A 15,029-nucleotide genomic window follows, 5' to 3' on the forward strand; every position below is an offset into this window, starting at 1 on the left:
GGGGGAAAAAACGTTTCCGAAAATGTCAGATCTACATCTACAAGCTCACAATGTGTAGATCGGCTGTTTTTCGAATAGATAGTGTAAAATAGGACTTAACAGGTCATGTTTTGTAGCGATAATCAAAATGTGTAAAGCAACATCTTTTTCATATAACCGTTAGTGGAATAATAAGTACAGAAAGAATTAAGTAGGCCACAGCACTTGAGTAAAATGTACTTTCCACCAAAAGATTAGAGAGGCTATCATGTTGTCGCTTAGAGAGGCTATGAATGTAATCTCTGACACAAGCGCTGATGGAACGGTGTGAGAGGATTCTGCCCCCTATCAGTTTAACCTCATTATTCCATTTCAATGTGGCTTGACAATGATAGATATTGAATCTACATATAAATGGAGGGCCAGCTTTTTGTCTGTGTGTAACAAAAGTGCTTTTTTTTCATCCCTGTTTTCTGATCCAATACACCTTCAAGCATCAGTCTTGCTTCCCTTTGTCCGAGCCAGGTGCAGCAACAAAGCAATTAAACGATACCAAGATTTAATTTAGGTATAGGGAATCATAGGCTGTTGATATGTTGGAGTGGCAATCACAAGCTTGGGCCATTACGTTCAACAAAGGTGATCTAAATCGGCAATTAGGCCGTAAGGATATTGCATGGGCTTCTAAATATTGGAAAAACATTTTATTGATAATATAGCTGGGATTTTTTACCCCCCTCTTTTCATTAATTAATACCTTGACAAATACATTTTTGGTTTGTGATACCGGAAAATAGAAAGTTAAAGTATACTATGTTATTGATCCTGATCTGGAACGCAATGGATTGATTGATTAATTTTTAAAATAAACCTGCTCTGAAAACGCACACGCAGGCCCACCCATCTGACCACGGCAGATGGGTGGGCAGGGCCCACTTTTAAGATTTTCAAGTGGGCCCTGATTCAAGAACCAGTTGGGAACCACTGATCTAAATATAGTTGTGACGAAAAGAGAGTTGAGAAAAGCTCTTTGTCTACCGAGCAATCTCCGTTCACTACTCTCACCTATGGTCATGAAGTGTGGGTCATGACCGAAAGAATAAGGTTGCGAATACAAGCGGCCAAAATGGGTTTTGTGGCTGGCATCTCCCTTTAGAGATAGGGTGAGAAGTTCAGTCACGTGAGAGCGACTTCGCTGCTTCTTCCAGTTTAGGTGATTTGGGTATCTGGTTAGGATGCCTCTCGAGCGTCTCCCTAGGGAGGTCCTTGATGCACGTCCCACTGGGAGGAGACCCCGGGGCAGACCAAGGCGTAGATGGAGGGATTACATCGACTCACTGGCCTTGGAACGCCCCAGGATCCCCCAAGAGGAAGGGATTGATTGATTGATTGATTGAAGTATTTATAAACAGTTTGCAGAATTACAGTACATTTCAAGCACAACTCAATACAAAAACTGTTAACTGTGAGTGGACGACACCATAAAGCATTACACTTGTTTACAAGAGGGTCCACCGTTTTCAATTCATCATAACATTTAGAGACGTACAAATATACACTACTATATAGCCAAAAACAGGAAATCATCAGGGAAGTCTGGAGCTCTCTGGTGGAGCTGTTCCCCCCGCGACCCGACTACGGATAAGCAGCTAGTCGAAGATGGATAGATGGATGATCTAAATATTTATAATTATAATCCATTGAATGTGAATCATCGGGCTCTCTCGCAGTATTCGTTTCAGCATAAAAGCCCACGTTTTCGGTTTGAAGCAGGCAGGCTCCCATGGCTCGCGTATTGCTACATTGTGTGAGGACTATTTTTGGAGTGGCGTTCCATTTTAATGAGCCGTGGACCTGTTAATCATCTCACGAGAAGGAAGCCAGGACACTTCATCTTCACGTCACATTGCGTCGGGCTGATGGTACGTTTCCCCCAACAGAGCAGTCACCCGTGTAGACGGGAGCACCATTAGTAAATGAGAATTAATTAGCCGGCTTAATTATTGAAAATGGCCGTGGAATGTTGTGCCTTGCAGAGAGATGGACAGAAGTGGGATAGTTCCACGTTTTGAGGAGTTCTTTAAAGGACCACTTCACAACTTTTCAACATATCTTTATATAATTGGTCCTCACTAATATTCATGATAAAATACCACAATTATTTTCTACTCGGTCTGTGTTTGAATAGGGCTTTTTTTATTTTTTCGACTGCTTGTAATGTCACTTTGACCTTGGTGGCCTTTGTTTATCTAGTTGCTAGCCAATCGGCTCCCTCCCTCTCTCAGTAAAGTATTTCTGTGGGTTATATAAATATTGAACCAATGAGAAGTATGACATTTCATGGACACTATAATGGTAATTTGGACATACAAGGTTTCCACCCGACATCGACCGTGTCTGGAGAGGCCGGGTCTTTCAGCCATCAATCAACATGTGACTGACAGTCCAATCTGATACACAGATTCCATTTGCGGGGGTTTACAGGCAACAATGCTGATAACGAAAAGCAGACACACGTGTGTGTGGGTGGGTGCACAATGAGCAATGCACTGCAAGACAGTTGGGGATTTGTGTATGCGCTTTCTTCAGATTACTTTCATTGCAATTGTGTGTGTGTGTGTGTGTGTGTGTGTGTGTGCAATCTCTTTAACTGCCCCTCAAGGTTTTTGTTCTCCTTGTGGGCCAATCTCTTGCTCTGTGTGTGTGTGTGTGTGTGTGTGTGTGTGTGTGTGTGTGTGTGTGTGTGCGCGCGGTGGATGAGCTTGGCCGACTCGCTGTGATATTCAACCTTAAAACATAACGGTGCCATTCCAGTTCCAGCTACTGTGTTGTGAGATTGATGGCAATCACAACACACACACACACACACACACACTGCAGCAAATAAAATCCTAGCATTTGTTTTGTCGGTAGCCTGCCCGGTGTCAGGAGCTTACAGCATAGTGTAAGTAAACAATCTGAGTACTTTGTTCCACAGTAGAGCCACTGCGGTACAAATGGACCTGTGAGTGTGAGTGTCCACTTCTATACACTCTCAGCTCCGTCACTCAGGACTTCACTGCCTGCTAGCAGGAAAGTAGCTAAATACATTTACTTAAGTACCCATTTTGACCTGAGATCAGATTCTAAAAAATGTCTGTTTGAAAATGACAGTTTTCTGAAAAAGCTATGTTTCTATGTCAGTCGTTCTTCGGTTTTAAAAAAATAGTAGATCTACAAGCTTGTATGAGCTTGTAGATCTGCTATTTTTCAATAGCTAACACATAACATAACGCTAACACCAAAAGGGGTTCCCGCCCAAAATGGGCAATTTTGAGGGATTTATACTTTAAATATATTTTAAAAATAAAAATCTTCTACTCCACTACATTTCAGAGGCCAATATTGTAGCTACTTTTACTCCACCCAATGTATTTGTAAAACTGTAGTTACTAGTTACTTTGTAGATTTTGATTATTATTACAAAACATACACTAACGGCTTCAGCTCTATATACATTTCAACCATTTGAAAATGGCCGCTCTATACAGGCTCATAATGCGTTGCGTTGTCGTGCCACATTCTGCACGATGAGTACTTTAACTTTTGGTCATTTAATTACATGTTGATACGACCAATACTTTTTTTTCTCAAGTCAATTTTGAATAACAGACCTTGACTTACTTACTAAAAACGTACTTCTATACATTACAGTATTGATACATTTACTTGCGTAAAAAAAAATTGAGTACTTTTTCCAGCACTGCTATAGCAGATAGAGTATAGATTTCCCATTAAAAGCTCCGATTTTTCACATCATTCGTGAGCCAATTTGCAGCATCCATTTTGCACATTCCCCTGGCTCGTAACGACGGCAGCCCTGTCAGCTTTTTATGCGCGTCGTGTAAATTACATTTTCCGACTTCCAGCTCATTGTAAAATGTCAAGCAATAATAATTCGGTAAGTCCCATAGCAGCAGAAAACGCCAGTGATTTAGCCACAGATGGCCCCATGTTGCATCTTAGCATGACCCCCTCGAACCACAAAATAGCCTGGTTGTAAGTTTGCAGCTCCCTCAAAAGACCTTAAGACACATGTAGCACTGTAATGCAGTAATGTATAATTGTGAGTGGTTGTTGTACTCCTGACAGTGTGTGGACCGCAACTTTCAGATAATTATGACGCTGTAGACAAGATGACACGTTGTTGGATGAAGCCGTTGTGTGTTTTACTCCCCTCCTCTCCTCCTCTTTACTCCCCTACTCACTCACTCACTCACTCACTCACTCACTAACACACACACACACACAGGGCCAGGGATAGGCATTCATACACCCATATTGCAGAGCAGAGAGACCTTGTATCTCCATATTTCATCTTTTTATGTAACATTGTCTCCCCTAAAATTAATGCCAAAGGCGTACAATTTACATCCTGTCAAATCCAATAAACCGTTTTGGACATGCAGGGTTTCCACTCGACAGTGATGATTATGTCATGTCAGAAGGTGTGTGTGCGTGTGTGTGTGTGTGTGTGTGTGTGAGAGTCTGTCTATCAACGCTGATGGGGACGATGGGGCTGCAATCACTCATTTTACCGTCCCTTCTTGGTCAGTTTCCATGGTAACACTATCTGTCGCTACTCCACGCTACTCCAAATACTGTATACAGCAGTTCATGTGCTGAAGACAGTGATTTTGATTATTTCACATTGCAAAAAACCCCCCCAAAAATCTGATCTACAAGCTCACAACGTGCCACATTGCGACAAGTTGTGAGCTTGTACATCGGCTATTTAAAAAAAAAAAAAAATCCCTAGGGCCTGGTTTATTCATCCTGTATGTTTGTAGGTTTGGTTCCCGGAGAGACACTAAGAGCATCTTCTTGGTCTGGAGCTGCAAAAGTTTGTGAACCCCCTGGGTTTTGAAAACTCAAGTAGCCAATACCTTTTTTTAATGTCTTCCATAGGGGGGCTTTTTATGCAATTAAACGGGAACAACAAAGCCAGAGCAGAGCTCGGAATAATAAAAGTGCTTCATCTCTCCTTTTGCATTGGGCTTCCACAGGGATTGGGACAACTCTGTTGTCACGCATGGGCTTCCACAGGGTTGTTGTTGTCAACTTGTCATGCAAAATAAACATTTGGCTGCCATTTGGGGTCTTCAACCATAACTGGCGACAGAGCACAAAAGTGCAGAGGGCAAGATAACAGCGGTAGCCCAGTCACTTGGAATAATGATTTCCGTGAGTGGAGTTTATGTTTAGAGGAATGCACCGCTGAGCACACAGGGCCAGGGCCAGCGAGTTCAAACTGAGGCACAGGAGGCCAAGGGGAGCCCCTGGTGGTCTGTGGTAGAATAGCAACCAACTCTATTTTTAGACTATTTCTTCTTACCTGTGGTTGAATCATTGTGGATCTAGCATGGACACAGATAGGCTACACATTCTCATTGGTAGTTGCAGTTGTAGCTGAGGGGGAAAAAATTCCACGGCCAAAAAACTATTTCCTTTGTGGCTTTGTACCATGTTAGGGCTGGGCGATATGACTTAATGATTACCTCAAACGGATTACGATTAATACATTAATTGAAAATAGCAGATCACAATGCGTCACATTGTAAGATGTGTAGATCTGTAATTGTTGCCTATACTGTGACACTGTAGGCCTTAGTTTACGGGAAATCCCATAAAAGTTTAAATATAGAGATATATTTATGTGACGATATGCATCTTTTAGTGTTGTGACGTTCACACACAAACATTTGGTTGTGTGTGAACGAATCATCATGTTTAGATTATTGAATTACTTAGTTCCATTTGTGTATCCCTGTGAGCGAAATGACTCGTGAGTCAGTCAACAAAACGAACGTCATCTTGTTCACTGAATGAACTGACCGTGTGTCCCTGCAAACAAACCGCTATATCTGATTCTGGAGGCGGTCTCTTGTTCAGTCACTGTGACTCAAGCTTTCACTCAGTGGAAGAAGAACTGAACCAATATGATAGTCACACTCCACGCTCGGATGTTTATAATGAGGGTACACTTTGTGAAAAAGTAAAGACAAAACAACAAACCTGTAGTCTAATGTCTGAATGATGTGAAACTTGCATCCACTTATACACACTGCTGAATGAACGAAATGTTTCAACTGCTTTGACCACTGTTTGCCAGAGCAACCTCTTGAATCAATTAGGAGTTTTGTATCAATCTTGATACATTGTGTAAAGCTTTACCCTTAGCTCTGGCCGTTCATCAATAAGACGTTTCCAATCATCATGTTTAGATTATTGAATTACGTAAGTCCCGTGACTTTTGCATCCCATCTCTCGGAGAGCATAGAATTGAGATCCCATAGCCCAATGAGATGGTCAGAGTGACGCATTAACCATTAGACTTCAAGTTATACATCACTTGTTGTTCTGACTCGAGTTAGTCAGTAAACAACCTTTCGTTGAACGAATCATTTGATAAATAAATAAGAATAACAGCAACAATAATAATAATAATAATAATACTCAATGTTTAGGTTTTCTTAACAGATCTATAAATGCATGACTTGAGAATAATAGTAGTCTAGTAGTGCACGGGATGAGCTTAGACCCTGCTAGCATAATGTGTGCATGCCATGTTCCTTCTCGTGTCTCAGGTGTTGCAACTCGCATGCATAAATGTTGAGATGTTGACATCCAGTTGTCTCCTGTAACTTATCGACAGTGATTGATGCTGTTACCCCATCCGTCTGGACACTTGGCCAGCTTCCAGCAGAGTGTAACGCTATCCTCTGAATGGAAATGTATGTGCGAGGACTAGACAGCTGTGTTCACATCTACATGTTCATGTTGTTGTGCTCGACACCATGTCTGTCTGTCTGTCTGTCTGTCTGTCTGTCTGTCTGTCTGTCTGTCTGTCTGTCTGTCTGTCTGTCTCCCTTTTGTAAGTTAAGTGGGAAGCTCACAATATAATCTGACATGCCATTATATGGTCTCCCGAAAACAAAAAAGCCACACTCCCGGCTGTGCCTTTTTGCATACTGTAGAATAGATGCAAGGGGGTGCATACTTAGTTTAGACTAGTCATTGGTTAGACATGGGTTAAGGTAAGGTTAGGTTTATGACGCTGCCCTGTGGGAGGTTAGGTTTACGGTGAGGGTTTGAGATAGGTTGTAGTTGTAGGACTAATGACTGGTCTAACCAATGACTAGTCTAAACCAAAAACTAAGGTGTGTGTTGAAAATCTGCAAACATATCCCATATGTTCCAGCTTTAAAAGGCCCGACGCTGTCCAGCTGCGTCCATAAATGTGTTTGATGTAGATGGCTGACCTCGGCCATTGTAAGGGAGGCATGGCAGTGCAGTATCATGTAAAAGCTATGATATCAATTTCAGAGATGGATGGCAGGATCACACACACACACACACACACACACACACACACACGTTTGTATTACTGTAACTGTGAGGACATTTTAGGAAGGTGATTCAATATACAGTGTATGCCCTCTTTTCTTTCTTTCTTTTTTGCCATTTTCAACCCTATAACTCTAAAGCCGAAACGTGTGGGCACTGGCACGGTCACAGCGGTCATGATGTGTGAGCACTGGCACGCAACTTAGTATATGTCAGGCATAACTTCAACTCTCACCTAAACCTAAACCTGACCTCCAAATGCCTAATCCTAAACTGAATATTTTCCTCATTGTAATCCCAACTACCCCCCCCCCCCCACACACACACACACACACACACACAACACCATTTGTCTTTCTCAGGAAAAGTGTCCTCACAATGCATATTTCTCAAATTATCCTACACTTGTGTTAGTATTTGTCCCTCACAGGTGTAGTAATACAAGTATACACTCACACACATCACTTTCAGGCTTTTTCCCAAATTGATGCTTTTGATCTACACACCCACTCATCCAAAGCCTGAAATGTAGTTGACTTTCAGACCCCTCTAAATTGCGTGCTAACTCTTGTAGTGTGCCCTTGTTGGCCTTTATAAATAGTATGTAAACATGTTTTGAGTTTGTGTTTGATTGCAGAGCAGCTCAGCTATAATTATAGCCGTGGTCAGGGTTGTGTCGAAGGTAGTTAATGGAGCTAGTCTGATCTCCAGTTGACCATGGTGGTGTTGAAAAACCTAGCCCAATGATTAATTCTGTATTATATAGGTGTCTGTCCTTGTGCCTTTGTGAGTGGGTTTGTGTGCAGTTGTGCACGCAGTTGTGTTTGCGCGTGCGTGCATTTCTATTACATGTGGATGTGTACTATACAAGGGCTTTGTTGGATGTACGTGGGATTTAATGATATTTTCCTCTCTCGTGCATACACAGTGAAACTCAATTGATTTTTTGCGTCTTTCTCCATTGTGTGGAGTGTCCTTCAGTTGGATGATTTCTACGAAATGACTGTCCGTGCGTGCATTTGTGCGTGTGTGTGCTCGCACGTGCGTGCGCATTGAAATAGTGTCAATCTTCCACACACTTCGGTGCTCAGTGGAACTTCGACACGAGTCGATAAATCCAATGGAAACAATTGGAACTCGGTCACTGATGCAGTATGTTTTGCTGTCAAGCCCACAAGACTCAAGAGCATGATGTTCTCAAGGTCCTGAGGTTCATGTCATTGATTAGTATTGACAGGCTAAAGGCTTGTGAGGCTTGTACAAAGCATTGGATTAATGAAATGATGTTTTCACTTCATGAGGACACTGGAGGCCAACTATAATGTAAAGGCAACTTTATTTGGAAAAAACTCGACAAACGATCCATTCATTGCGGATCGAAACGTTGTCAAGCTTTTTTTCAAATGAAGTCGTGTGGAAATGTTATATCGCCAAAACTGTTACTTTTCAGGATTCAAATGAAAAAATAGCAGATCAAGCTCAAAACGAGTCGCTTTGCGACTAATTGAAGAAAACATTACTTTCTTTCTCTTTTCTTTTCTTTTCCTTATTGCAGGATTCTTGCATGCGTCTTTATTTTATTTATTCTTTTGATCGTGGGTGGATTTCACTTCAAATAATAGCACTCCATGGGCATTAATCCATTTTAGGCCTGACCTCGAAATCTTCTAAATCCTCCAGTTTACTGAAATAAATATTTTCACGACTTCACAGACCTATACAAGCTCGTATGAGCTTGTAGATCTGCTATTTTTCAATAGCTAAATTAATTATAACATAATGTTTAAAACACCCAAAGGGGTTCCCGCCCAAAATGGGTTAATGTGGACTAATCATTAGTCAACAACGACATTAACAATGGCGTTGTTGATACTTTTTTGATAAGGCTTGGCCCTGAGTATTACAAACTGGGTTTTTGACTGGCTTCATCATCATACTTCAATTTCATCATCTGTTCCTGAACGATATCTGCTGTATATATAAGCCACTCCCGGGTAGAGTGGCCGGTAGAGCAGTCGGATGTCGTGAGGTTCCCAGTTCGATCCCGGGGCTCCCCCAGAGTTGGTGTCGAAGTGTCCTTGAGCAAGACGCTGAACCCCTAATTACTCCCGATGCGCAGCTTGGTGCCTTGCATGGCTTCCTCATCCGTGTCTGAATGGGTGAATGTAATGCACTTTAGTCTATGTAAAGCGCTTTGGATAAAAGTGCTATATAAATGCACCATTTACAACCACGTCGGTAGACACTAGACAGGCTGTCTGGTAAACAAGCAGTCATCATTTCGACCCTTGGCTCTTCCATTTAGACACTTATCCCCCAACAGTTCCCCCTCTCTTGAGTGCTTACCAAAAAGTGCTATATAAATGCACCATTTACCATTTTTACCTTTTTAGATCAGTAGTTCTCAAAGTGAGGACCGGGGACCCCCGGGCGTCCATGAAGGGGTTCCAGGGGGTCCTCGGGAAAATGTGCTAATATAGCATCACGATCAGTTTAACCACTTTAATCCTACTTTATACTTTGGCTATTTCATCGGCTATCGACATTTTCTCTTGGTGCCCTTAGTTGGTACATACCAATTTGGGGGGTGTTTCCTTGACGTGGAAATGTTTGAGAAGCAGTGTGTTTATACGTGACGTCTAACTCTGGGCTCTTCCCCCCCCCCCCCCCCCCCCCCCCTCATGACAGTCCAGTTCGACGGCGTGGACAAGTCTCACATGTCGCCCATCAAGGACGGCAAAAGTCGCCCGCCTCAGCGTCACTCCAGCGGGTGTCTGGTCAACACCAAGATGTCGTCCTCCCTGGACCACTGCAGCTCGTCCCTGGGAGAACGCATCGACCACTCCATGCCCCTGGAGAGCCAGTTGTGAGTCACACACTATGAAACCACTGAGTTCGCTTTGTTTGTTCTATACATCAGGGTTTGGGTAGTGTCTCGAGACAGACTGTTGACTCACGTTAAAGGTTCAAGTTTTTGTATTATTTTTTTTCTGACCTCAATTGCACCCAAAAAACTTTTAACATTCATTAGATTTTTTGGACTAAGGTTTTCACTCAAACAAGTGCTCTGATTTGCCTGTGGACTGTGATGTAAGATTCCACAAATCCCATAATATGACATAACAATTTGCCAGCTGTTGAGGGATTTTGCCTGTTTGCAGCTCAAATGGCTTCAGAACACACAGCGAAAACCCCAGACCACAGAAGATCCACTGAATGCTCAAAGTTCAGGTTGTGTGGGGTGTAATTGAGGTCATAAAACCTAAAATAAAAATAAAAAATAAAATATATAATGAAAATTAATGCCATGAAACCTTTCAATTAAAATTAAAAGAGGGCACTGTTTTTCATAATTTTTTGCCTGTGTGTTCTCAGATGGAGCTTTGGGTAACAGTCCAAGTTCAACCAGTTCCTGTGTTAACTACTTTTTTTTTAGTTTTTGCCCTGCATTAAATATCTTTGCAGAACAATGGCAGATCCACTATCTTACAGCTTGTAGATCTGCTATTTTCTGCAAAAGTTTCCCCCAGAATACGGATGCTGGGGTTTAACCCATTCAAATCGGGAACGCATCTGTGTCATTGTTGTTTTTAGCGTTGGATATTAATATGGTTGAATATAAATGTTTAGTCATTGTTCAAACCCTCATTGTGCTTTTCATCATCATAGTATAATAAATACAGTGGTGTGCACTTGATAGTGTCGGTGGTGGCACTCCTCTGGTATCCATGCGGATACCACCTTTTTTCATGTCTGTGATGAATGTTTCCATTTCCCTGTTCCCCCTCTCTTCTTCTTCTCATTCTCTCCATTATTTTGTTCCTCTCCTCCTCCTCCTCCTCCATCATGGTCCAGCTGGTACCATGGAGCCATCAGTCGGACTGATGCCGAGTCGTTACTGAGGCTGTGCAAGGAGGCCAGTTACCTGGTCCGAAACAGCGAGACCTGCAAGAACGACTTCTCCCTCTCCCTAAAGTAAGATCACAACCGATATGCGCACGCTCGCACGCACGCATGCACATCACTACGCACTCACACACACATGCACGCACACGCGCACACACACACACACACACACACACACACACACACCATACACATTTTGGCAGTATATGTGTAATCATTCTAGAAGTCTACCAGTCACTGAGCCTTTTTATCAATGATAAATTGATATGGACGTTGTGTGCCTTCAATAATGTCTCTTGTGTCAATGTCTCGCAACAGACCTGCTTACTCGTTTAGTTTGTTTATATACAATGAGGAATGATCAGATGGCTTCCATGAGGCTGTTCTTCTCAGCACACATGCAGATCACAGGCAATTAGCTTAAATTGACTCAGGCTCACGTTATAATGGAGTTGCATCATGCACACTTGATATGAATACCAAAACGCTCGCCCCCAAAACACAGTTGGTCGCAAATCTGGCAACCTCGGAACGATCTCCACCTGGTATTCCTAAATGTAACCCAGGGGGGCAGTCAGACAGATATTTTGTGAAGCCACTAAGGAAATGAAAGTTCATATAATGGCCTGTTGTGGCGCTGTCATTGGGCTCAAAAAAACCCATAGCCCCATAGAAGTCCATGTATTTGGGCCCAACTTCACCTAGACTGTATTACCTTAATAAACATGGTCATGAATACCTTTTGCTTCCAGTCACTAGTTTAAAGTCTCATTTCTAATGTCATAATATTCTTTTTGGTAAATTATGGTTCCATTTATAAAAAAAATGACCATAAAGTCGCGCATGTTCTGAGGGGCGTGGCTACCGTTACAGTCTATGAACGGGATCCCCCACCCACTCAAGTCAAAATAAAAACCAACGAAGAAGAAGGGGGGAAGTCCCGCCTCGTTGTCTGGGCCAGCCAATGGGCCAGCTGGGCCCAAACGGATCTAGAAAGATGGCGACTTCCAGTGCAAGGACTGACAGGCTTCATTCTACGTTCATGTTAGACCCGCGGAACGCTTTGTCCATATTTTTTACAGTCTATGATGTAACCTCAGGAAACTCAATCTGATCTTTATCCTATAACCTTAACCTCAGTAAAACTATGCCTAGTAACCCTAAATGTATTTCTAATCTTATCCTCAGTAAAACTAATACAAGAATCCAAGATCCGCCCCAGCATGCGGTCAGCGACGGTTACCCTTGATATTTCATGTTTATTCTAATGGCCATTAACGTGTGGGGATTTTGATTTAAAGCCGGTAAGGTTGACGACCCATATAGGTTAATGCATACCGGTATTTCTCTTTGTTACTATCTAGTGATGCTTAAAAGTATGAGCAATGTGCTTTGGACTGTTAGATGAAATCTCCTGGGATAGAGGCTTCTCTAAATGTCAAAAGTTTGGGGGGATATAAAAACCTAGTGTGTAGTCGTGTATAGATGTGAGTACGCACAGCCCTTATCGCTGTATGGCAGGACAGACACAGAGAGTGAAAAATGCTATTGTTGCTGTCAGGCAGAAATAATAGGGAGTTCTCCATAGTTCTTTTTTAAATGTTTTCTGTAAATTGATGCCCTACATCATCATGTAAGAGTGTTGCATGAAAGCAGTGAAAACGTCAGCTCTACAAGCTCACAATGTGTGGTCCCCCCCCCCCTCCCCCCCACATCGACGCTATCTCCTTTCATAACCTCTTTCTACGCCGTAGCCTGCTGACTCAGCGTCCGTATGGTAATGGTCTTCACCTCGCAGACCCCCGCTCGCCCACATCATACCTTCCTGCTGCCTCTCTCACCTCCACCGCCCTGTTATATACCTCCTTACCTCCTCTACCGCTGCCGTCAGCTGGAAACCTTGTATGTACGAAACCGCTACTACGTTTAGGAAACGGGAAAAATAATGTTCCAAAGCATCAAGTGTAGTTTGTATTTATCCACAAGCTCTTTGTTACTACGTTTCATCGGTTAAATATTTATGAAACCCACAGAGACACTTTCATGTGGCATCACAAACACCATGTGAGCTTGTACTTTGGTTACTTTTACGAGATAACCTAGTGGGGCGTCGTTGTTTTATGAAAAAGCATAATTTGCCAAAACAAATGGAGATACGAGGTCTCCGACTCTCCGCCCCCCCGACGACAACAAATTGCTGATGTGCCCAGAACCCACTTAATGGGTGACCCTGCATCAGTGACCCCACCCGACCCCTACCGTGTCCCAAGCGGAGGGCTCGGTGGGGAGCCAGCCTCTCTTGATTGGGTTAGTGCGGTCTGACATTTGGTGGAGGTGAATTTGGGACGTCGTACTCCCCGCCCCGTGCTGCTGCGCCGTCACATCCCATCGCCTTGACGGAAGGTTTGAGGCCAGCGGGGGGGACGGGGGACGGGGACGCAGACAACGCCCGGGGGGAGGATGAATGTCACATCACGACCAGGAGCCTCCACCATACCTGACACGCCGACGGGCACATAAGGACAGTGGCCCGGCACCGCGCTTTTACACTGACTCCAAGGGAGAGGCCGTCTCAGGCAGAAACATCCTATGTCCATATTATTATAACTAGTTTTTCTCTGTAAATTAACACCCTATATAGTCCTACACCCCTTGATCATACTATACAGCGTCACACACAAGTATCAAAAGTATAGCAGATCCACCAGTTTGAGCTCGTACATCTGCTATACAGTAACAGTTTTGGATATTTCTGCCCGACAGCAACGATGCAATGATCAGCTGTGGAATTTTACGGCATGCTTGTTCACATGAAGTTGTTCCGTTTTCATTTCAAAACAGGAGGTCACCCTCTTGAAATAATGGCCTAAAGTCACATTTTCGATTACCGGTATATTCACTTCAGTATTAAAAACAATGCTAAAACATTAGGAAGATAAGAAGGTGACGAGGATTGACTCCCTTTACATGCAAATATGTACGACGAGTGTTTACAAGAGAGATGAGATGCTTATAATATAATATAATGTCATAGTAGATCATTCCTTGTTGTTCGTGCTGCGAAACTCAACCGTGATTTTCCCCCAGCTGGTCTAGACTAAAGGCCAAACGTCTCTAAAACGTTACGCTACCATCCGCTTGAATGGTTCCGCAGAGGCACGGCCGCATGCATGCATGCATGCTGTGCGCCGGTCTGGAGACAGCACGCACCACACAAAGAGGAGCCTGTGTGTGTGTGCTCCGCATCGACGGCTGTCGGTTCGCCATGCCTCGGTTGCAGCCGTCACATGGCGTTGGTTGTTTGACCTTTTATAGCCCAAGCCGAGGCGAGGCGCTTTCCTCTTGCTCTGTGTGGGCTGCTTGACCCCCCGTGACCTTTCTCTTTACTGCCAGACAGAGCTTTGATGGGGCCAAAGGTCACGCGTTGTAAGCAATGCTTGAGTGCTGTGAGGCGTAATGGAGAGCCAACGGTTCCGGTTTCACACTGATCTGATCGGCTGCCCCGATTGTCCTTCCACTCTCTAAAACCGGGACAACAGAACCATTCACAGATTCATTATATATGGCTTGGCATACACATCACCCACAGCAGAAGGATGACGTTAATGAGCACATTTCTTGAAGCTTTGTGTGTGTGTGTGTGTGTGTGTGTGTGTGTGTGTGTGTGTGTGTGTGTGTCTGTGTGTCTGTGTGTCTGTGTGTGTGGCTTTGTTCTGTTGCTGTGTGTGTTTGCATGGCAAACATCCTGTGCCTGCGGT

The 15,029-nt window shown here is 43.3% G+C and overlaps 1 protein-coding gene across 8 annotated transcripts in view; it reads left to right on the top strand.

Moving 5' to 3' along the window:
• Positions 1 to 15,029, top strand: part of shf (Src homology 2 domain containing F) — a 162,229-nt gene that overhangs the window by 134,845 nt on the left and 12,355 nt on the right. For all 8 annotated transcript variants that reach the window (XM_080767387.1, XM_080767389.1, XM_080767388.1 and 5 more), the window contains 2 exons: positions 10,054 to 10,231; positions 11,221 to 11,340. In XM_080767387.1, coding sequence (XP_080623513.1) covers positions 10,054 to 10,231; positions 11,221 to 11,340 — 298 coding nt within the window. The remainder of the gene's footprint in view (positions 1 to 10,053; positions 10,232 to 11,220; positions 11,341 to 15,029) is intronic.

The sequence above is a fragment of the Protomyctophum bolini genome (assembly GCF_963924005.1).
Source record: "Protomyctophum bolini genome assembly, chromosome: 1".
NCBI classification, from domain to species: Eukaryota; Metazoa; Chordata; class Actinopteri; order Myctophiformes; family Myctophidae; genus Protomyctophum; species Protomyctophum bolini.